Consider the following 25,327-nt stretch of genomic DNA (forward strand, 5'->3'; position numbering starts at 1 on the left):
TGGTCTGGCGTGTTGTAGCTCTAGATAGTATCGTACCTGTAGTGAAGTGATGTGCAGCTCAAGGGTTAGTGATTGAAACCCTTCAGCAGAAATGCTGCTGTCCAATGCTGGGCACCGCAGTCCATATGTCCAGGGACTTTAATGTCTCTGACCAATTACAGAAAGACTTGGTACACAGATATTCTGGAATGAGCTGTGTGTGTATGTGTGTGTGTGTGTGTGTGTAAGGCAGGTGTGAGGGGTGGGGGGGTCAAAGACAGTCTAGACATAAATCAGAGGTCAAACCTCTGAGCTTAACGTTTACACGTGAGCAGTCCATCAGCTGAGGTTCTGCTGTCCTCTGTGGGCGAATGGGAATAAAGCCAGCTCACTGGCAGCCATTAACTCTCACTTTATGGGGGTCACTGCCAGCTCTTGACCTGTGCAAAATTAAAGCCACAGTCTCCTTATGACCCCGCAAGTCCATTACCCCCCCACCACACACACACACACACACACACACACACACACACACACACAATCATACACAGACACACGCACACATGCACGTCCACACACACACAAACAACACAAACATACACAGACACACACACACACGTACACACATACACAGACACACACACATACACACACACATGCGCACGCACACACACACACACACAAAGCTCCCATCCAGGCCAGCAAACATGAAATACTGTAATATGGTCTGACGTGATGTGTGTAAGGCAGGTGTGAGGGGTGTGGTCATTCTTTGGAGGACGATGAGGAGACATACGCTGTCGAGGGTGTGGGGAAGCTCCACCTCTGACTGCCTGACCGGGCGGTAACAGCAGGGTAAGCTGATGCATTATTCACCCTTCATTGATGTGTAACTAAAGCCAGAGCAAAGGTCTCTGCCCCCCCCACCACCACCCAGCAGGGGACTGAGTACCACACAGAGAGAGGGGGGTGGAGTCGGGTGGGGGTGGTCGGCGGATGGCAGCCAACAGAAGTGTAGAAGTGTGGTACAGGAAGAAAGAGAGGGATAAGAGAACAGGGCACCGGAAGATCCTGGGGGAAATCATCTAGAGAGTGAGAGAAAGAGAGAGAGAGAGAGAGAGAGAGAGAGGAGGGTGGGGTGGAGGGTGGGGGGGGTGTTATTGCCATGAAGGCAGGTGCTGGAGTCAAAGAGGGTCAAAATAATCCACAGTCAATAAGTGACTAATAGATCAATCACAACAAGCACAGCAAAGTAATAAAGCGTGTGTGGAAACGCACGCTGCTTAGTAGCCCAGCGGCAACATGAAACAGCAGGAAGAGAGTTCAGTCAGTCTACAGAGCACCAGCGCCAGACCTCTTTTATGGGGGCCTTCCAGGGACAAAAAGATATAAAGACAGGGCTAGTGAGAATGGGCTGGAGCCTCTGAATGGAGTCAGCAGGTAAAGAGAAAATGACAGGTCTAGGGATGACACACCACTGTCCTCTTTCTCTCACACACCCAAACCCACACACGCACACACACATCCAAACATACACTGGCCCCATGAAGCCGATCTGGCGACTACTGCTATAATTACAGAGCTCTATACCACACCCTGACAGTCTAACTAGAGGTGAATCTTCAGATTTCTTTAGACATGCACACACAGGTATTATTTTATTTCTTGGTGGTCTCAGAATGAGTTCAATATGTGAGCTCTGTTCCAGACCACAGCAGGGTGTGGGCTGAGTGGAAGCTGTGTGGTGGGTCCTTCAAACAGCAGTCCCTCTGCAATGGTTCCGTCCCCACTGCACCTGCTTAGTCCTCACCACACTGGCTCCGTCCCCACTCCACTGGCTCTGCCACCACTCTATCGGCTTGGTCCCCACTACAGCCAGCCATGACCACCGTAACGGTCATTCTCTCAAGGCCATCACCTTGAAACCACTTGCAAGGTCTTTGTCGTTCTCTCCATCTCTCTCTCTCTCTCACTAACTCACATGCACTCTGAGGGCTACGAATCACAAAGAGAACAGGAATATAATTGCTGCCAAAGCAACAAAATTATTATTCTCTTAAACATATGCCTAAGAGTAACATTTTACATTAAGGGTTCACTAATTACAGTAACATTATTTATGTTAGGTAATATTAACAAACCATTAACATCTAACAACTTTAGGCAATGCAAGCCGTGTTTTTAGCAGCATTACTGCAGTGTGAGTGAAGGGCATCTTTGCAAACCACCAAATGGACTTCGATGTCACTAAAGTGAGCAAAAGGAACAGCTCACTGCCCATGAAGAATGATTGTCATCGGGTCATGATGTCCAGGACTTTAAGTTTACTTAATGTCTAATTAATGCAAATGCTCATGGTTTGTTCATATAAACTAATACTATAAATAATGTTAGTAGAAAATCTATTTTTGCAGCTTTCCCTAATTTGCCATGAGTACCTCTGCACATAGCGTGAGACACAAACATGTGCGCTGAAGAAAACCTCAGTCAAAATGCCCAGTGTGTTCAGCTGGGCTGGTAGTCATTACAGCCTGTCTGAACAGTTTCCATGCGCTCACTTCAATAAACAACTTTCCTTGGAGCCCGGACACTGTTCTCCTGGAGGGCCTGATAGGATTCTCTGCTATGTTTGTGGCCTTGTGGTTATAGTACTACTGCATTGTCTCGTACAGTCTCCCTTATTAATACATCACACTTTCACATAGTTTAGCACGCCTGTCCTCAGTCTAAGTAGCGATTAAATCTCCAGCAGGCTCCCACGGCCCCATACTGACTCCAGTGCTATAGATTGCCTATAAGTGCCAGACTAATTAGCCAGCCTCTTCCAACCAAGTGGCATCCGATCGAAGCAAAGCTTCATGAATAAGTAAGTGCAGTGGCAAGCTGCCTGCTTAATTAACCAAGGAAGAAGAACCTGCCCCCCGGAGAAAAGCACTACCCCTGTCAGCCCACGCATGCTGAGTGTAGGAGTAGCACCAACAGCCGTCTCCTCCATGGCCTTTCCATTGATTGATGGGAGGCTAAATTGAATCACTAATCATCACCCTCCTCTTAGCCCCCAGTCCCGGAGGACACGACCAGGGAAAGAAGGAAAGGACTTGGTGAGTGTACTCTCTATTTGAAATATGGCCCCCTCACACACCAACCCATCTGCTGCCTGGTTATCTGACTCTGGTGTTTGTCTCCACTGTCTTTCATGTCAATATGCCTGCTTTCACACCCTTCAGCAGTTAACTCTCACTCTCATGTCCCTTCAGGCTTGCCATCTACTGTTAGACGCCTCTGTTACACTTGCTCCCAGGACGGCGTCAGGCGGCATCTGTCTGAAGCTTTCTGGCCTTCATGGTGGAGCATCTGTGTTCTTTGACTTAAAGAACGGGGCAAAGTGCTGCTCTCTGATGCTGTACAACACTTGCACGGCACAACGCACGTCAGGCATGTCGTGTAGGTGTCAGAGCTCCAGGTGCTCTGCATACAGATACGCCATTGTGCCTCTCACTGGAAACAACGCCATAGAGCGGAAGCACACACGAATGCCTCACCTCTGATCTGAACTAAAGACACGTCTCAGTCCACTCACACACACACATACACACACAGACACACACACACACACACACACGCATGCACGCACACACACACACATGAGCACACACACGCGCACACACACACACACACACAAGCACACACACACGAGCACACACCTGCTCACACACACACACACACGAGCACAGACCTGCTCACACACACACACACGTATGCACGCACACACACACACACACACACACACACACACGCAGACACACACACGAGCATACACCTGCTCACACACACACACACACATACACACACACACACACACAAGCGTACACCTGCTCACACACACACACAAACACGCCCACACACATGCACGGAGTTCATGTCAAATCTTATCAGTGCGCAGGCAGAACAAAGGCCTGGCTACCGCACAGCCGCCTGCCTCCCAGCTGCTGAGCTACAACTGGCTTTTTATACCACACCAGGGATAGATAACAGACCAGCGAAATAATACTGCAATTAGGAGCTCTCTCTGATAAGAGACCATCACATGCAGAGGGGAGTACAGAGAGAGACAGAAAGAGAGGAATGGAAGGGAGAGAGACTGGGAAGTGAAGAGATAGTAAACAAAGATGATACACAGTTATATTATCCCCTTAGTATGTCTCTCTCTCTCTCTGTCTGTCTCTCTCTCTCTCTCTCTCTCTCTGTCTCTCACTCTTTCTCTCTCTCTCCCTCTCTCTCTTTCTCACTCACTCTCTCTCCCCCCCCTCTATCTCTCTTACTCTCTACCTCTGTGTGTGTTTCCATTTATTCCACCATGCCAGGTTGGCCTCCTGTATTCTCCTATATTTAGCTGCTGCTGATGCACTCTTACTGTTTGTTCTGCAATATATCACATGAAGCACACAGCACTACAATTCCTCATTTTAAGAGACAGTAAAAATGATTGGATAATAACTCACAAACAGGGGATGCATGAAAGGTCTAAACACACCACCTCTGGGCCCCAGCAGAGACACAACAAACACTAATATAGATCTGCAAAATCAGAAGATTTTATTCAGCGCAAGTCTTTTGGCTTATTTTTGCTTGCTGGCCGGTTCTCCTGTGCTTGTCAGACAGGCATGATTCACCTGTACACATTCCACAAGCTGATGCTCCAATGGCTGACCCTGACGTCGAGAGTTGGCAAAACAATTTAAATCCATCGGCAGAGTCTTACCCACTCACGTTACAGCCACCGGTTTGCACGGGGAAAAAAAGAATGAAAGAGTGAGAGGGAGACAGAGAGAGACAAAAGAAAAGAGAGAGACAAAGAGAGAGGACTGGAAATATAGAGAGAAAGAGAGAGAGAGAGCAAGAGAGAGCGAGAGAGAGAGAGAGAGAGAGAGAGGAGAGAGAGAGAGAGAGAGAGAGAGAGAGAGAGAGAGAGAGAGAGAGAGGGGGACATGGGTGTATTGTTAGGAGGAGACTTGTGTTTCTGTTCTTGGGCCAAGGTAGATGGAGCTAATTAAACAGAAGATATGAAGATGCATCAGTGGAAGCTTTCCAGGGCAGAGAAGGAGTGTGTGTGTATTAGCGCTCTATAACCTTCCCAATCCCAAGACCCTTATTCCAGCTGAGTGACCTCAACCCCTGCCCCGACTTTTCTACTGGACCCGCTCTCAGCACCCTTTCAGCCGAACAGGTCAACCAATACCATACTGAGTAGCTTGTAAGAGTGAGCCCATCTCTCCTCCTACCTTCCTGCCTTTGTCCAGTGCTGTACCCATCTCTGTGGTTAAGGTCCAGAGAACTTTAATAACAGATAAGCCCTCTGCCTCTGATGACCATGGCTCTGGGGCACACAGCCATACCTGACAATCAGCCTGGTATCAGCACCCCACTGAGGAGGAGCCCAGACAGCCACTCTGTGTGTGTGTGTGTGTGTGTGTGTGTGTGTGTGTAAAAGGGCTCACTGCTCAAGTATGTCTCTCCCCACCTGCAGAATCCTGTGAACTGTGTCTCTACCTGTAGGCTCCTGGGAAAGCTGTGATCTCTCTCTGCGTAACGGCTGGATTTGCTAGCTGGCGAGGGCTGATACCCTCCGTGCTCCCTCCTCCCCATCTGTTCCTCTCTACCCCCTCCTAAAGGTCAAGTCATGAGACACTTCTTCAAAAGTTAATCCCTGAAAGCTAAAAAGGGTGAGGATGAAGGCTGATCGATTGTGTGTGACAGCCATAAACTAATCATTTTCATTGATTCAACTGGATCGTCTGGCTGGGTGTGAGTCCTGACCCTGTGACCACAGAGACATTTGTCAGAGTAAATTATGCTAACAGTCTTCGATACCACTGTCGCTGCAGGGCTGCATGCAGACTTCAAACAGTTCTCCTTGATCCTGCATTCTGCTGTGAGTAAAAAAAAAAGATGAACTGCTACTGTACAGGACACGTACATTTTTGAACAGGACCTCAGTATACTTGAAAGTTAGGCAACAAAGGACAAAAATGTCAAATGTCTGTATGGAAATCTCTCCAGATGTATCCGCATGGGGAAATCAAACATATTTAGTGCTAACTGTATGACAAAAAGCATGTTCTCTCTAAAGAGACTGCTACGCCAGATCAGCTGACACACAGAAGAACGCGAGAAGTTCTTCTGCTGTTCCAAGCACACCATGTCTATCTCACCAGAGTCCCTTGTATCCCTCCACCCATCTCCACATGCAGAGGTGTGAGAGAGAGGCCACACTAAAATGATCGGCCTAGACACCAACACATTTGGTGCAGGACTGCAGCAGAAGCCCCCTACTGTCTTCACACCTCCACCCCCCAATAACAACAAGTATGTGAAGAAATGAGATTCACTGCTCCCCAACCCAGTGAAGTATTTTAATGGGAGACTGCTTAATCTGAACCGGCCTGTGCTGATCGGGGGAGATAACAATGCTTTAATAAAAAAAACAGGCCGCCGTGGACCAGCACAAAGGAGCTGCTCCAGCGCCGCTGATGGCGAGAGCAGATTTAGCACAAGTCTAATGGCGAGGGCACAGCAGAGAGGCTGAGAGGCTTCCTGCCTGTGTGTGATGTTGGGACCAGGAGCATGTGGAGGTGTTTTACAGCACGTGAGGCCCAAACGACTCACAGCTTGGATTTTAGTATCCATTCTAAGGCAGCCCTTCACACACGGGCAGGCTGCTAATCGGCGGGGACGTTTGCACCCAGAGCTGCAGCTTTGGCCCTTCCCCCTGGGACTCACCAGGCCACACATTCCCTCATTTGCTCGATTGGGGTTGAAAAGTAGCAAAAGGTTCAGGCAACCATTAACGTGTAACCCTGAAGCCTGGCGGCATGTAAAACTCTCGCATACTTGCTCCTGACCCATACAATCTCTCATTTACTCGACTTTTAACAATATTTTCAAAGCTAAGACCCGGTGTTGGAAAAGGCTCAACACGCTTTAATAGATGGAAGTTTAAAAAAAGACAAATATTAAAGAATCTTTCTGCTTCCCTGGCTAAATGTGTAACGTCAGCTCATAAACGAAAGGCTCCGGGAAGTGATCAGGCCCTCGGTCTCTTAAAACTCTGTTAGTCATCTGGAAGGAACATGGCAGGCATGTATATGTAGGGCTGATGGGCTCCCGTTGTCTGTGCACAATTTTACGTCTGCATAAGACCACAGGCAAAGTCACGTTACTGCTTGACTCATGCTGTCTTCTAGCCTCATTGTTTCCTTCAAGTTTATCAAGTTTGCTGAGTCACAGTAAGGACAATTTATCAGAAAAAATACATAGATATTCCTTCCTGCTTAGTCTCAGAAGAGGAAAGGGTTAATACAAGGTACACCATTTATACTGCCATTATGCTGTCTTTCTCATGTCTCATTGCTGCTGGACTCAGAGTGTGATCTTCAAGCACCTGTAAAAGAATAACTATAACAGTCATTAAACTTATGTTGTCATTCATCAGCTGTTAATGAAACAGAATAAAATTGTATTCTAACAGGTGTGAAATGAGGAGGAAAAAACAAACAAACTCCAAAAAAGCCACACTTCGCTGATGTGGTTGGTCACTAAACCAGAAACCTACAGCTCCAAACTCCCTGGTCAAGCCTGAATTGGAAAACCATCGAGATGGAACAGGGATTTAATGCAACCTGTCATCATGTGACTTTTGTTTTATTCTTCTGTGTGAGGTTTCTTCTCTCTTTTTGTCAGATGAATCCTGGCAGCAGAGAGATCACTGGCCAGTATGACCCGACCCGCAAAACAGAAGCAACAGAAAGCTACCCCGTCTCTCTTTTTCTCCATCTCCCTATCTGTCTCCCTCTGCTTTCCTCCCTATCTGTCTGCCTCGTTCCGCTTCGGTGGCTGCAGACAGCAGTAGGGGGAATTTGGCAGCAGCAGACTGCAGGGCATGGCAGCCCCACGCACATTTGCTCCTCACTCTGCCATGCGAGGTATTCAGAGCTCCACTCCATCAGCTGCCAGCACAGTGTCTTCAAGCTCTGGTGCTGAAAGCAGTGAGCTTTGCATTCCAGTCAGCATCCTGCACACTCCTGCTTCAATTAGCAAAACCGTTTATTAAGCACAGGGTGTCAGCACAGCCACTTAGTCCTCACAGGGGCCAAGAGACTCATCTGATTTTACAGTTCCAGCCTTTCTCAGACCAACACTTGGCTTATTTGTGTGTGTGTGTGTGTGTGTGTGTGTGTGTGTGTGTGTGTGTGTGTGTGTGTGAGTCAGATGACTAGCGCTGGGTCTCAGTACACCTATGAGCCTGGCAGGGCTGACGAGGCCCAGAACTCCTCAAAGCTGTGGCTGGCATTCTGGAGCTCATGCAGCTAAGACAGTGGTCATCTGTTAAACACGGTCTCTGTTTAACATGTGGCTCCCTCAGTCTGATCCTATACACCGATTTAGTACAACCCAGGAAGCTCAATGGTATTTTAGTATAGAGAAGGCTTTCTACACACACACACACACACACACACACACACACACACACACACGCATATGCCAACAGCATTTAAAATTAAAATAATATAATTTTTATCTTTTAACTTAAAGGCCAATAAAGTCCTCACATTTTCTAATCACATAACTTACTTCATAAATTACTGTATGTTAAAGAAATTGACTCTAAAGCTAAAACTAAACGTTTAAACCCTATATATTTTAAGAAATAATCATGATCTATCAATTTATGTATGTTTTTTAGGATACAGCCAACAATTATGTAATTAAATTATATATTAAAAAATTATAATAAATAGTCAAAAGCATAATCTTTTTTTATTCTATTCACAAAAAGAAAACTGAACACATGTATTTAGCTTTTCTACTTAAAATAACTTAATTTAGAAAATATGTAGAAAAATATTGACTGTAGGCCTATAAATAGACAGTGAATACTTTCTGTATATTTTTATGTGCGTATTTCGCATAACGGTTACATATGTATAATATGCTGAAACACATCGCGGGATCTAAGCGTTTCAAGTCGTTTTTCTAGTGAACAAGTGTTTTCTTTGGCACCCAAACTTTTTACCTCTTGATCACTGAACTCTAAAATTGTTGAAACAGCAGCAGTCACTGCATTTTAGACGTAAGGTAGCGATAAAGTTCTTCAAACGGATGAAAACAGGCCCGAGTATTAGCCTACTAACGATAATACTAATACTAATACTATTTCTTCTTCTTTATTATTATTATTATTATTATTATTATTATTATTATTATTACTACTACTACTACTACTATTACTACTTCTAATAATAATAATAACAATAATAAAATAAATAATAAATAAATAAATGATATATTTTAGGTAATGCAGCCTAGGCTTTCGATTTAAAATTAGCTTACGAATAAATTGATTAATGCTTGTTTAAAACGCCAAAATGTGCCAAAAATATGTTGTACATATTTAGGGGTTTCTTAAAACTAATAAAAAACAAAGAAGCCTAAAGTTGTTCTCTCAGTTTAATGATATTTGTCGCGAGTTTCGTGTCCTACTAACCGTCTAACTCTTCCGCTCTTCTTCGAAATCTAGGTTTCCATCTTTTTTCTGTAATGTTAATTTAGTTTGTCTAAGTAGTCCAGTAGCCTACAGGCTTGGCTTCGCTCTCTGTGTGTATGAAGCTTTCTTATCCTTAGTGACTGTATTATCCTTAGTGATTGTATTTTCGCGTAGATAAAAGTGTAGAACATATGGAAACTTAACAGCCTCTACGCATGTACAACGGCACAACGCCTATTAATTCCACATATTTTCATTCACTTTCACTTAGACCAAAAAAGGAAACTGCCATTGACATTCCGTGGTAGACTTATGAGGTCAAATGGTCCATAAATGATCTTTGTTTAGATAATCTGTCCTTGTAAGCTACATTTATAACGCACGCGATTATGTGCTTATGGACGTTTATTTTTGGTCTCCTGTCCTAAGTGAACAAAGTGTCGGTAGTGTCTCTGATGAAGGGTGCCTCAGATTCCCTCGCTTAACTCGGAACAAGTGTTCAGAACAAAATGGCCCCTGCCTCTAGACCGTTGGGGTTAAAGAGACTAATGATGAAGGGCCTCGGAGAGGTGGAGAGGAGAGAATTAAAACCAGGCCTGAAATTAGATCTATCTTTTTACTATCAAGAAATAAATAAATATACGAATAAACGTAAGAATAAATTACTGTAGAAGTTACCAAAATGAAGAAACAAGGATATGAAAAAAGAATACGCTTAGTTAAAATGGCATCAGGCTTCACGGACAGACGATCTGGGAAGGATTTTACTACTTTACTTGGGCATACAGGACCAGAAAACAAGGTCTGCTCACACAAACGTCTCATTACACAGACATCATCTGTAAGACTCGGCTAAAACGTTCAAGATCGCATTACATTCAGAGGGAATGGTCAAGATCGAAATATCCTGAACAAATGATCGTGTCTGTGAGACTGTCCGGAAAGCACTCAGAGTAAGAAGTCGGGAACACCCACCTGCAACTTATCTCCCTCTCTCTCTCTCTCTCTCTCTCTCTCTCTCTCTCTCTCTCTCTCTCTCTCTCACACACACACACACACACACACACACATGCGCGCGCAAGGCTGAGTAGTGCATATAGAATAAAATATGCATTAAAGCGGGTAAATGTTACGTTTTGACGTTTTGCTACGTTTACCACTATCAAGGTTCCTCTCCATCTTATGCGCCGCCATTCATAAAACAGAAAGAGATTTGTCAATCTGCTGAGGTGCTACATGGTAATGCACTTTGTATTATGTCGTCAAATCGAGGAAGCACATGCAAACTGCTTTTGTTTAACTGCTACACCCGCTTTTCACAATTTCTTGCTTCATTTCGTTTTACTTTGCTTTGGAAGCTGCTTGTTAATTAATTTTTCATGTTATTTTCCATTTTAGTTCAGTGGACATTAGTGTTAGTGCTCTAAAGTTACAATTTGTGGATTATGGCAGCAGATAGATTGAAAGCAAATAACTCAAGACTAAAGGTAGGCCTACATTTAGTATGGTTTACAGGATACAAACAATTCATTACACAGAGAATAGGCCTGAAAACGGACCGACAGAAATATGTCATTTGAACAACTGAAAACGATATGTAATCAGTTATCGCGGAAAACATGCAAAGCACTACATTTACGGACAGCAATCAAGTGAGCTGGTTGTGTAGAGTGCCCTATAGGGAAACTATTGGCCAAGATAGAATCACACTTTCAATCGACACAGAAGGCCACAGTGGCGTTGGCATCTATATTTAATGTGCTGTAATAGCTATTTTTATCCGAGTATTTATTATACAAATTACTATTATGTTACTTCAACAAAGAAAGCTATTGAATAACTCATATTTGAGTGTTAGACTCGTTTGTGTTTGTGTTGTGCATAGTCCGCTGGCAGTTAACTCCTCTTTTGAGAAAACCATAAACTTCAGTGTTTCTGAGGTCTCCGAGAGGATAATAAATCAGCAAGCCATATTAATCTCTTAACTGAGACCTGAACCAGCTCACGGCAGCTCACGGCAATTTTATAGATACACTAGATTATAATTTAAGAAAACACGAAATTACAACTTCAGGCGCAGAGCAGTCAACCGCTCAATGCAAATCGAGTCGAGTCCAGTTCAAATCTGTATGAGCTACATAACTAGTAGTAGTCTTGCACATATATATATATATATATATATATAATATATATATTATATATATATATATATAAATTGATACATTAACTTTTGTAACCCGTGAATGTCATAGCGTTTCACCGCTGTAACTACACACAACATAAAATTATTACAACACAAGTAACCCGAAAATAAGTTATCTAATGTGTGATTAATATAAAACCTGTCAAATAAATTATTATTTAATAGACTAAATATAAGAAATTATATTGGATGAGGAAGTCTGTAATAAAATTCATTAGATGGCGATTTGGATAGTTCAGTGTCAAAAAAAGATAATAAATTATAAGATATGGCGCAGTTCACTTAAAGTAAATGATAAAGATGGCGCAGTATCATAAACTCACAAAGATGAAATATAGTGTATGGTCAGAGAAATTATCACTTAAGAAAACTTCGTAGCGGTCATAACACCCCTAAAACCGCATACAATATATTTATCTGTGCATTGACTATTTTAATATCCTTAATTTTGTTGAAGCTCATATACCAAAAGCCTAAATGGGGTTTATATCTGAAATGAATAGACTACAACATCAATTTGGCCACGCTACAGCCTACTAGTGTAAATAGCCTACTAGAGAAAACCTTAATTAAGAGTAAGTTTTTCAGTTAACATGAAAATATGTCTAACGACAAACAACACCGACTACAACACTGTTAAACTTAATAGCATATTAAAGCATACTTTCTAATTATAAGCCTACTAAAACTTTGCTCAAAACCACAATTACAGTACCTGGGCTAGCTATGCGCGTACTGTTGCTGACTATGGAACTGGCCTGAATGCGCAGCGAGCATCAAATACCCTTAACTAGCGGAGAAACCCGCAACGCTGGGACACCCCGCGGAGAGACAGGGTTGCGCTCATTTCCTTTGAGCTAGAATGAAAAGATAAATCTATTGTGTACAGGGATCGAATCGCGCTATAGAAGAATAAGCATTAATCACGTAGAAGAAGAAGCGAATACGGCTGCGGTCTCGAGCACAGACTAAATATATCGGAGCAATTTAGGTACACTCCGCCGAGATCCTCGTGCGCTATGCACACTTTTAGTGGTCTGTCCATCTCACATGGAGGTACACAGCTCAGACCGTCCCCCGAGTTGCTACTGCTCGTTTCAAGCAAATAAATGAATGACATGATATCTATCTATCTATCTATCTATCTATCTATCTATCTATCTATCTATCTAGATAGATAGATAGATAGATAGATAGATAGATAGATAGATAGATAGATAGATAGATAGATAGATAGATAGATAGATAGATAGATAGATAGATAGATAGATAGATAGATAGATAGATATCCCTGCATTCACACTAATACAAATAATTGTATAAAATAAATCCTACATTCCTGCCGAACTAGCCTAATTAGAACACCTTTCGACGCGTCACTGCCATAATCCTCCCGGAAGACATCTATCGTAATATTTTAGTTTGGGTTTTCAGAAGTGGACAAGAGAATGCACCTTAAAAGCAATTCAAATACTTACCTTCCACAGCCGATGAGAGGGGCAGCAGAAAGCTGCATAAAAACATCATATAATCCATTGTCATAAATAAGAGACCTCGGACATGAAAATAGCCCCGTAAAGGAGGGAGTAAAATCCTAAACGCTCCAACTCTCTCAGCTCTTCAGTCCAGAAACTTCACCTTTAGTCCAGGGGTTTATCTCCATATACCAAGCCCGAATGAATTGGAAAGTCGAAGGATATAAGGGATGTTTAAATGTTCGTATAATCCAACAACCCCCACTTTCTGATCACGGGCTGTGAGAGATGCCTAAGACACTCAAAGACGGCCACGAGAGAGTAGTCCACTCTGCATTTGGTGACCGATGGAACCAATGGAGCTCGGTGAATGTTCTCAAAACTACCCCGCGTTTATCGTGGATATTTGTCATCAGTGATACTAGCAGGATATCGGTGTCCGTTTTCAAGAGTTGCACACTGAAATCCCGACAGTTGCGCAAAGAATAGTTTTAAAATGCCAATTCTTCTCGTATCAGCATCGTGTTATAGTCCAATAAAACATCACGCGTGTACCAGTGTTACTCCGGTCGAAACCTGCCTTTTTACAGAGACACCTATTAATTCCCTGAGCGAATTCCTCCTACTACGGAACGCTGGACGTAGGTGCTCGTCTCTCCGCTTGCGTTGGAATGAAGATCGGTTGCTTCAAATCAGGCAGTGAGTGAGACTGGGCGGTAAATGGGAGCACGGAGGAGGAGTCTTCGAGCAGCTGTCAGTCTCTCTGCTGGTCGCAGCTTCAGCAGAGCCATACTCGGGAATCACAGGTCGGCAGCAAATCCTACCGTCTTTCAATAGGCTGAGAGCGCCCCCCTGAGGGCCTCTAACTTTTGAATTAATTTGCTATCCGAGAAGAAAACTCGAATACCTCCTTTTTTATCGTGTTTATTACATAACAATAAAGCATTAAGTTAAACATTCGTTACGACGCACAGAGTAGGTCTAATCCCGATCTGACCAAATGGTCTCACGTCTGCGCACCACATTTTGCTGCCTTAGGTATGAAGAAAACGGGGAATTATGAGGAGCAAAGTGTGACTTCTGATTTCCAGGTAAAACAAAGTTTGCATCAGTGCCCTATGAAATAACGACAGAGACTTTTTTTATTGTGTATGCTGAATAAATGGGCCGGTTTTCCGGCCCATTTAAAGTTATATTGCAAATGAGAATTTTTAATTGAATCTGTGTTTTAAAATTAAATAAACGATATAACTTTTCTAGGAAACTATCTATAACGCAGAATTATATAAAACCCTAGAGTTTACTGTTTTGTTTACCCAATTGCATATAATTGGCATGTTCGACGTAATTCTAAAATTTTATTTTAGTCACAGGTTTTTATCAGCCTTCAGTGACGAGCAAACATCGTGAGTTATTCATTAAAAGTAGGCTACAACAGACGCGTCAATATAGTCTAATTTTCCTGGTTTGCGACGCGCCATATGGACAAAATAATTCGCCTTTCTTAGGTAATTGCTTGTGGATTGTAGTCCTCCTTCGCTTTTACTGCAGAAAACAAAACACCAGCCTTCAATGGATAGTTTTATTAGCCCTGTTCACTTTGCCTGCCGGTGACGGACATACTTCGCCACCGTGTGAATGAGGCAGCTAGTGTAGCACATTTGTGGAGACACAGACGTAACGTTGTACCAGGAAGTTACAAAACGTCTGTAATGTCTGCGTTTAGCTCCATTTAGCCCCATAACTGAAAATGTTGTGGTCAGTCTTTTGAACTCGCCATGGACTTCTGAGTCTCTGTTAGTTGTGACAGTTAGCAGTTTTTTATATTGGGCATTTCAATTTATTATTATTAGTCATGATTCTACTAACTGAAACATAAGATGTTGTTGTTAAACGTGTAATATTCTGGTTATATTTGTTAATAATCCATGTCTAAATATCAATATGTTGTTATTATTATTATTATTATTATTATTATTATTATTATTATTACAACTAATTAAAACACTTTATTTACATATATAATAATTATATAACAATGCAATTTCTGCTTTTTTTCTGTTAAGCTTGTAACTGTGAATTTCAGAGTGCAATTTAAATGAAAGTAATTGTTAGATTTATTGGCTGTATTATCTTATTTGTGGTAAGTGACTATCTTTCCATTTGACAAAACATCCACACTAGACCAGACCACGTTAGAATTCACATCCTAACATGCCTTTACTATCTCTTTCAACGGCCTGATAAAGTGTCTGGCAGACAGGATGGCTTGAGAAGTTTGTTTCTGGGTATAGTGGGATTCACAGTCAGGGCGTTCTCACTTCTATTTCCCTGCTTTCCTTGGAGGTGAAGTGTAACAGGGTCTGGCTTTGTCTGACTGTTGTGTTTTTGTTGACACCCCCAGGGTGAACTTAAGTTATTCCCAGGTCAGTTTCACTTCCTGATACACTCAGTGCCTCATATCAGAGTTGAGGATTTGCCATAGCCTTGTGAATAGCCTAGGCCTCCAAAGCCCAACACCAACACCACCTTGGAAATATTAGATCTAAATTTAGGGCATGGGGTAAAATCGCTGGAAAACAAAACTAGGTGAGGATGTTATATATCATGTTGGATAGTATGTAAGTGTCAATCAACCATGTATCTTGAAAGAATCAGCATTCCAGGAGTGAAAAAAATAATTACAATAATTACAAATAAGTTATACTTATGTTATATTTATGTATTATTGTTTTATATTTCAGATTTTACATAATCTTAGTGTAAAATATCGAGGGCTGATAAAATCATATTATGAGGTTTAAATTGATGTTATCAATTCCAGTTTGCTGAAATCCCTGAAATACCATACACCCATCAAAAAAGATACTGTGGATAATATTCTTTCTCACACATGTTCCTTAAAATGGATTAAAACAGAGGACAGGATAAACATTGGACTCTTTCTGGTACATCATAGCAACGTTATAAAATATATTTGAGAGAATAGAGAGCATACGTTAATACAGTTTTAACCATGGAGAGTATAATGAATTAAATTGCAGTAAAACACTTCTAAACTCTTTGGGATAGGTTAAATGGATTGGGTTACGCATACTGTTTCAGGCTCTGCTGAAGTTTTAGCTTAGGTAGCCAAGACACACAGTGAATAGGGTAAGCAGCCGACCAGTGGACCCTGGAGTTAAGCATAGAAACACACTGATCGGTTACAGCAGACACACAAACACACACACACACACACACACACACACACACACACACACACACACACACACACACACACTCTCTCTCTCTCTCTCTCTCTCTCCGTCTCACACACACACACACACACACACACACACACCCACACACAGGAGCAAAGCACAGGTCACAGAAACAAATCCTTTTTTGCTTGCTTTCAACAATTATTTTATGCATCTTGTGTGTTTTAGGTTCTTTATAGTGTATATATTTTGAGCATTTTTATTTAACTTATGTTTATCATTTAACTGCTATACATTTAGTGCAAACAGTTGATTTGTTATAGATATGTAAATAGGGATGGAAATGATCAAACACTAAACATGCAGTCGATCCAAAAGCAAAACTATATTAAAATAAAAAGAAAGAAAAATGAGACACAATATTGATGGACACAAGAAAATAGTAGCCAGTCACAAACATGACGTTTTTATTCATGCGTGTGTCTGTGCTCTTATAACTGCAGTCGTGCATGCAGCCACAATGTGGTGAGTAAAGGCATACATGTGCCACAGCCTGGGCATGCATGTGCTCACGGAGTGTTGGGTAAAGGAATACATGTGCCACAGGTTGGGCATGCGTGTGTTCATGCAGTGGTGAGTGAAGGCCTTCCTAGGTTTTGTTTTACAATGCAGGCACAGTTGTGTTTTAACTGAGTAATTTGTGATTAGTTTGAGGACTACATTAGAAGAGGGTTAAGACCATTCAAGAAAAGACTGTTTGCTGCAATACAGAAAATATGGGTTAGGTGCTTTAACACAGTGTTCCAGCTACACATTTTGCATGACTGTAAATCATTCCATATTGTTTTGTAGGACTTTTATAGTCGGCTTTGTACATGTTTGTAATGATTAATATTGTTTCTTATTCCTTTATGATTATTATTATTATTATTATTATTATTATTATTGTTGTTGTTGTTGTTATTATTATTATTATTATGAATGGCAACAGTGAAATTGTATACTATGCTTTGTATTATATGGTCATGTCTTTAAAGGTCTGTTTTTTGTAAAGCAGTGAGATTATTCCCTAAAAGGTTCCTTTTGTAGAAACTCTACAGAGAGTGCAGAAAAAATGCACACCTGGCATGCATTAGAAACTCAATAACTAAAGTGGCAGACATTTTATTGCCATATGGACATATGGAAATTTCTCAAACTTACACCCCACCACCACCACCACGCCCCCACCTTTGCTGGTCTGACTGCATGCCCCCAGTTCTTCTCCCAGTTTACCCTCCCCCCGTCCACATGCCCATGTTACTATGCTACCCACTAGCAGTGTTAATGCACAGGAGACGCGCTTGTATCACTTTCCACAGAGTGCCGGCTGAGACAGGCTCGTGGGACAGGATCTGGACAGTCTCTGAGAGTCAGAAATGCAGGCTGGGAGATGTAGATGCAGTGATGTAGTAAGGTTTGAACTAGGAGATGGAGTGGGGTTTTAGCAGGGCCTAATCCCCCACAGCCGCAAACTTAGGAGAGATCAGAGAGCGAAACAGTCCCCACCCCTCCCAACCCTGGCACCACAACCACACTGTAAATCAGCTACATCTTACACCACAAACACCCGTAACTCCTTATCAACACTCATCTCTCTCTCTCAACCTCTCTCTACTTCTCTCTGTCTCTTTCTCTCAACTGATCATGCTCTTTCTCCCTACCTACATTTCCCTCATGCTCATACATTTGATAGATTTTACCCATATAAATTACAGAGAGTGAGCAAGAGGTTACTGCTTCTAGGTCAGTTTCTTGGACATGGCATAAGGCTAGTCTTGGACTAAATTGCAGTGCCGTTCATGAATCACCATAGGAAATTCTTTATAGTCTAGTAAACTGGCCTTGGTTTCTTAGTTCCTATCTATTCCCCTTTCTAAAAATTTTTAGACCATTTTTAACACAAATTATTTACAAGTTTCTAAGCATCTTTAGTAATGTGAGGTCACAATGTTTACACAGGATCACACTTCAAAATAAACGTTGGTGTTGAGTTTTGTATGACTTTATATGGTTTGACAAATTGAACTGAAAAAAGATATTAAAATGTCAATGTAACAGCAGTTTAACAAATGATTGTCAGGCTCCAATATGATGAAAAATGTCTACCTTTAGCTCAATAACAGAATGACTAATAGTCACAGTTACATAACAACTATGAATCAATATTGTTCCAAGCATCTAAGCACAGCATAAACACAAAGTGTCATCCTCAGCTTTTCATCCAGACTTCCAGCTCAGCCCTGGACCCCTCCCCAGCGTCCAGCTGCAAACACAATCTGGAGCAGGCGTACTTCCACAGGGACAACACTACAGTTGCAATGGACTATTTACTGTAGCTGTACATAGGTCAATGTCAACACACCTTACCTGCCTCAGAGAAGGCAGGATATAAGGGGCCCAGTGGGAATTCGATTTCCAAACCCATTACGGCTATGATTGTTGGGTTATTTTGGGATTGAGGTGATCCAGGGTACACTGAATTTGATAAGATTTTCATCCTGAAAAGTACATTACAATTCAGGTTTTAAAAATCCATATGTCCTCCATAATGGAACATTCGTTTGCTGTTTTCTTCTTTCACTCTTTCTTTCAGTCTTTCTTTCTTTCTTTCCTACAGTGCAAGGTAGTTGAGATGCTTTCTGGAGAACCTTTGAGAGAAGCCCTCTTTAGTATTTACCGTAATGCACCTAGCCATGGATGCATCTGGTTTGAATTTGCTCAAGCTACTTCTAACATGGGTCCCCTACTGTTGTGCAGTGTGTGATCAAACCACCCATATTTCCCAGCCCAAGCAGGCGTGCGTAATGGGAACCAGAATCTCCGGCGATGTCTGGGCACCCTCTGTGCATTCAGGCCTCTATCTAATTGATGTTCCCCATCTTTTCCGGACCTTTCTGTAGGGAGGCTGTTGACTGATCCACATGCTAAATGAGAGGACCCAAGCAGAGTGCGGTGGGATCAGAGTGTACGTGCTTTCTGCCCTCAGTGCACAGTGTCAGAATGGTTTGGAGGCTTCATTAATCTTTTTGCAGTTAGTTTCATGAGAATCCCGTGGACATCTGGAGATATTGAGTAACATTTGGGAACTTGTAACGAATACTGATAAAGGCTGCACACGTGAACTAGGCTACAAGCACTGACAAAATTCCAGCAAAATCTCTTAAGATATAGTAGCCGAATTAATTTGTATGATCAGAATGATTTAGTATGATTCAGTTCAATTAATGAAGTCAGGCTAAGGATGCAGTCAGGTGTTCACATTAGTCAGTTGTACTGTAATGTTACTAAAATACTTTAGGTCTTACAACAGAGTGAGGCCCTTTGCAGACTTTGAGAGAACATACTGCATCCCCATTGGACGAGCTGCATTTACACTCCATGTACAGTCTCCCTTTAAATAATGAAACTGATATATGTGATAATGACATATTAGATAATGAAAGATAATTAAATTGTCATATTATATAATGAAACTGACAATGTCTATAATTCCAGTTTTCCATTATTAAAATCAAAATATGTACAGAAAAATCAACAGAATTTAATTAAATCTTTTATGGTGAAAGCGGGTCTATATTTACTCATTCAACTCTGTAGGAATTCATTTGACACTGATATTTTTATACTGTTAGGTAATGAGGCCAAGCAGTCTAATTCTCCTATAAGTTAGGCAGAGCCTCTGCAGTGGGTTTGCGCCTGTGCATATATGCACATATGTCTGTCTGAGAGAGCTACGGATGAGAGCAAATTGTCTGGTTCATCTCAGTGGTAGAATGTGTGGCCTGTATTTCTCATTCATGTGTGTTTTAATGCAGAACCGCAAAGCTTAGCAAGAGCAGGATTCCTGTGAGAGGGGTCATTTTCTTTCTCTCTCTTTCTCTCTCTCTGTCTCAGTGTCCCCCCTTCCAAACAAAACAAAACAAAACACACACACACACACACACACACACACACACACACACACACACACACACACACACACACTCCAATATGCCGTGCATTCAATGACACAAACAGAAAACATCAACAAATGACATCATGTGCCAAGTCTGAAGTCATTTCCACCTCTGGCTCTGTTCTGTGCAACACACAGGTGTTGCAGACCCAGCTGATAGGAAGTGATTTATCCAGTACATGAGATTTATATCTTAAAGCTGATTGCAAGCACAATAAAACACTAAAGCTGTCAGCAGCATTGTCTTTGGCCAGGTATCATCATACTGTCTATGTTCCCCACACTAATACAGAATCATAAGGTTCATTCATGGTTTCATTTTGGTCTGTGTTTAGCTTTGTGTCCATATTTGAAAATGGACTGAGAATAGAATCTTAAAATTGCAGTGTATTGGGGGTCGCGGGGCAGGTGTCGATCACTGTGCTGTTCTGGTAACATGTTGGGAAACCCAAGAGCCCCACACACAGGTTTTGGTCCGCATTGTGCACCTAGCTGCCTCCTTGCTGTGAAAATCGTGCAACTGCTGACTACATTTCCTATAACACCACATGGCACAGATATCTGGACTTTCTCCTGGCTGTTACTCTGACTGTGTCCCCTTTCCCATCCCCGAAGCTAGAGGTGTGTTTCGACTGAGCAGTGGCGGGCCAGGACTGAACCACGACAGACCAAGGTCATGTGATCCGCTTGTGAGGATCCTTACACACGACGGCTTGCATTCGCCATGAGACAGGTGACTTACATTCAACATCTGCCAGCTGCAATGGAAAACTCAGGTTCACCTATTAACACAAAACAGTGTGCTGGATGAAGTTCTAATCCAAATGGCATTCCATTAAACATTGCTCCACAAAGTTCAGGCTACACCGTGGGTGGAGGTCTACTCACTGACCTGCCGGATTCTATTATTCTGAGCATGACTGACTTCCATGATGTAATGTGGCAGTTTGAGCAGGTTGGATTCCTCTCTTCTGACATGGAGCAGGTACAGTGGCTTTCTCCGAGCGCGGTCTGGGCTGAGCTGTCTCTGTGCTGCTCGGCCTTCGGCACAACATGCTCCTGCCTCGCTGTCATTCTCACACACACTCTTCACAACTAGCACACTCTTCACAACTAACACACGTGTCCTCTTTAGCCCCTTATCTCATTAAGCCAGTTATGCACATAAGCATGTGTAGAAAACGGACCCTGTATTGCAGGCCTGGTCCTGAAGGGCTTCCTCTGCAGTGCCTGCCAGTGCTAACCTTTGAGAGTAAACAAACAAGGAAAAAAAGCCCAAAGAGCAGGGTGGAGCAGTAAACATAACCTGTTCAAGATAAAACAGAGAGCTTTGTTTACTTTTTTTATGATGCTGACTGAAGCCTTCTTTCTCACTCTCTTTCTCTCTAGCCCATGCTCAGTAAATCTGTCAAGTGTGGATGTTTGTTTGATGGTCATCCCTCTGTACACCTCTGCTCATGAGCACAGACTCATGGCCCCTGACTGGTACTGGAGCACTCTGAGTGTTACAGACAGAGTTCTCAAGGTCACCCCCCCCCCCCCCACACACACACACACACACTACCTTACTCCATCTCTTTTCTTTCATCAGTTTTCACATAAATTAGAATGAGACAAACTCCTCCCTCTATGCTGGGGGCAAAGGTGTTCCATATTAAAAGTAATCTGCAAATTATATTCACACTTGATGAATCAGATCAGATCTTTTACGATGTGTATTTAAATGAAATGAGATGCCCAGCTCGGGGCAAGGATCTGTCCCACCTTTGTGTGCTCTGCTATAGAAGCTAATTAATCAACATTTATTTGGCAACCTTTAAAAGTATAAGAGCTTTACTGGAACTTCTTGCCCTGAAGGACCTAAATCTCACCTTTCACCAATACATCACAAGCTATTTACGACACAATGAATAGTAGCATGTGACCCAGGCCGGCTGTCTAAATGACAATATGCCACAGACAGTACTGCTCTCTAATATCTCAGAAACCTGCTTGCCCAAGAAAAGACTTTAGTGTAATATTTCTATCCATCTTTTTTATTTCCATCTTTGCCTCCTGTTGCAATGCTGAGCTAATCCAGAGGTCTGAATTAATTTAAGTCTTGACTCCATATCATATCATTTCCTGGTACATGATCTAGAGCTGAGTAATATTATCTTTTCTTTGTTATTATAAATACAGTCAAAACCAAATCACAGTCAAGTCTGCATCATGAGAAGAGACATTTTTAATATGGTTATGACATTTTGAAATAACTACACATGATAAAATGGATTGTTTTTAAAATTGTATTTCTCTTCTCCTCAACATTCCTGCAGAACCGACCACATGTTGAAGCATAGTGCTTTGGGTCGCTTATCTAAATTCCACTTTGTGATTTGGAACATATTTGGGTGCCCTACTGACTTGAGGTTCTGAGTATCCTGGCTAGGCGCCAGGAGGCTGCTGGACTTCAGTATCCACAGACAGACCTCTAGCCCTCTCTCAGGGATGAACACCCACATGGTGAATGTGGGCAGACAAACTGACGGCTTCCTGCCACCTACCAGATTGAGGTCTCTTTTGGAATTTTGCCCCCAGTTGGCACGGCTGCTTCTGTCAGCTGCTTTCTCACTCTCGTTAGTCCAATACATCTTCAGGCTGCATCCCCCACCCCCTGCCTTCTGTCACTAGTGGCTGACACTTAAAGCTCGAGGAGTAGGCCAGGCGACAGGGTGGTCACAGTGTCACCCCGCATGGAGGATGTGTGCTGCTCGGGTTGTCTGTGGCTGTGTTGTGGGAATAGCCCCTCTGATGGGGTGATTCATTGTGCCAAACTCGTACGAGGCTTTTTTGAGTTTTTATCTGTCACTTATGTTTGCTTGAGGAACATGAGATTATACTGCTAGTGAGGCCCACTGCTGCTACTGGAATTTATGTTTGATGCAGAGTCAGACATTCATTGTGAACATTGGAGAGTCGCTGTTTACCTGTGCTGAGCTGCTCCACTGCTGGAGGTCACACACCTCCTAGGTGCCATTAGGATGTCTGGCTGCATCTGCATTAGAGGAGGGCAACATCAGCTCTGATTTCTAGTCCTGATAGCGGAGACCTCCCACCTTCTTCAGGGAAGAAAAACAGATGCTAAAAAAGCCAGGAAAAATAGTGCTAAAAATCCAACCAGGCTTTTGAAACTTACTTCGCAGAGATGACCAAAATCCTGTTTTTTGCTAGTTACTCTTCAAACTGAGAGTTTATGCTGTTGCTTGCATTTATGGGCATTGCATATTTTGTCCCTGAGTGCATCCAATTACAACATTCAATAACACTCACTACTCTGGCTTTGTGAGTCACTCTCTCTAAAAGGCGACAAGTGAGTCAATCGGTCCGACACTCCTCCTAATCCATCAGGAGTTTAATCAGTCTCAGAGCTGCGGCACAGAAGACACAGCATGACATTGCCATGGAGACTGTTGTCTCTTCACTTTCATCATTCGTCTTGGTTGCACTTTTCATTTTGGCGGTATTGGAACACTGTCTAATAGGCTCATAACATAATCATCTCCATTTCAACATCCTTGGAGTTGGACAGCCAAGGTGTCTCCTGAGTGAAACTTGATTTGGAGGTGAGGGAGAGGGAGGAGATATAGAAAGGTCTAGAAGGAGGGAGAGCTGATTAACTTAATAAGATTGGGGAGGTGATGGGTGGAGAGTTCTGTCTCTCAGCACCAAAATGGCTGCCTGCTCGGGGCACTAATCTGGTGAATTGAAAGGTGCTTTGCTCATAGGGGTTAAAGCAGAACTCAGTTCAGATCTCCCCAATGAGAAACCCCAAATCCAATTTGGGTACACAGTTTCCCACTCCCAGTTTCTGATTTAATTTGTGCTCATAAACCTGATCTGGTGAAGCGCTGGCCAGCGTGTAAGAGATCAGCAGGACAAGTAACATGCAGACATGGCACAAATTAATCAAAATGTTTTTGATTTTTTTAATGGTTATACTTTCCCACTTCAACCTGAGCTCTGTTTGTTTTTTTATCTTCTTATTTATCTATTTATTTATTTATGTTACAGCTGCATTTAAACATAAACCTATGGAACATCTATGGTTGCTAGAGTTACAGATATTTTTCCATCCTTATTCAGGAATGTTTTATGTATTTTTGAAATTCACATGCAAAAATCTGAGGGACAAGGTTAATCCAGTTCAGTGTGCATCAGTATACCATGCAGAGAAGACAATGCTTAAGTGTTGAGGAGTAACTGTGGTGGCCTACTGCATCCACAGCAGCTGTGACTGTAGCTGATCTGTCTTTCCTCTTGTGCACTAGACATTTCCTGAAAAGGTCTGTCCTATTTCACCTACAGTTATTTTGCACTAATCCTAATGCAGATCCCAGCCTGCATCCCCTGGGTACTGGGAGGGGCGTTCTGGAGAGAGCCATTGGGTCTGTGAATAATTGCTGCAGAGCTTTGGGGGACCCTATTAAAACACCATTATATTCCACTGCAAGGCAGTCTGATCACTGGCCTAACCATTCAACAAGCTCAGCAACAGGACAGAGCAATACAGCAAACGTAGGAGTTAAATGGAGTTACAAGTGTGTGAAGTTTAATTCTATGGTTGATGTGATTCTGATAGGTCCAAGTATATTAAGTGAATTGGCATCAGAGGAATGGAGGAAGTGAGAAGCTGTTTGAGAGAGAGCACCATTCACCTCTGCTTGCCTCACTGATTTATAATCAACCTGCCCACATCTGTTAAGGAGAGGACAATATAGCTGACTTCTTTGTAAACACCAGTTGGATTAGAATTGGTTTTTTTTTTTTGTTTTTTTTTTTTTTGTTTTTTTTTTGTTAGATGATCACATGACCTAGATTGGAAGGAAAAGGCATGAAGGATCTGTCCTTGCCTTTGGGTCCATTTACAATCAGACCTAATCCATC

The 25,327-nt window shown here is 42.4% G+C and overlaps 1 protein-coding gene across 7 annotated transcripts in view; it reads right to left on the minus strand.

The window, feature by feature from the left end:
- LOC113575405 (ephrin type-B receptor 3) overlaps nt 1–13,856 on the minus strand; it is a 46,405-nt gene extending 32,549 nt beyond the window's left edge. For all 7 annotated transcript variants that reach the window (XM_027006890.2, XM_027006887.2, XM_027006885.2 and 4 more), the window contains exon 1: nt 13,205–13,856. In XM_027006890.2, the coding sequence (XP_026862691.2) occupies nt 13,205–13,268 (64 nt within the window). In that variant the 5' untranslated portion in view covers nt 13,269–13,856. The remainder of the gene's footprint in view (nt 1–13,204) is intronic.
- Between the last annotated feature and the right edge of the window lie 11,471 nt (nt 13,857–25,327).

The sequence above is a fragment of the Electrophorus electricus genome, chromosome 26, assembly GCF_013358815.1.
Source record: "Electrophorus electricus isolate fEleEle1 chromosome 26, fEleEle1.pri, whole genome shotgun sequence".
In the NCBI taxonomy this organism is placed as follows: Eukaryota; Metazoa; Chordata; class Actinopteri; order Gymnotiformes; family Gymnotidae; genus Electrophorus; species Electrophorus electricus.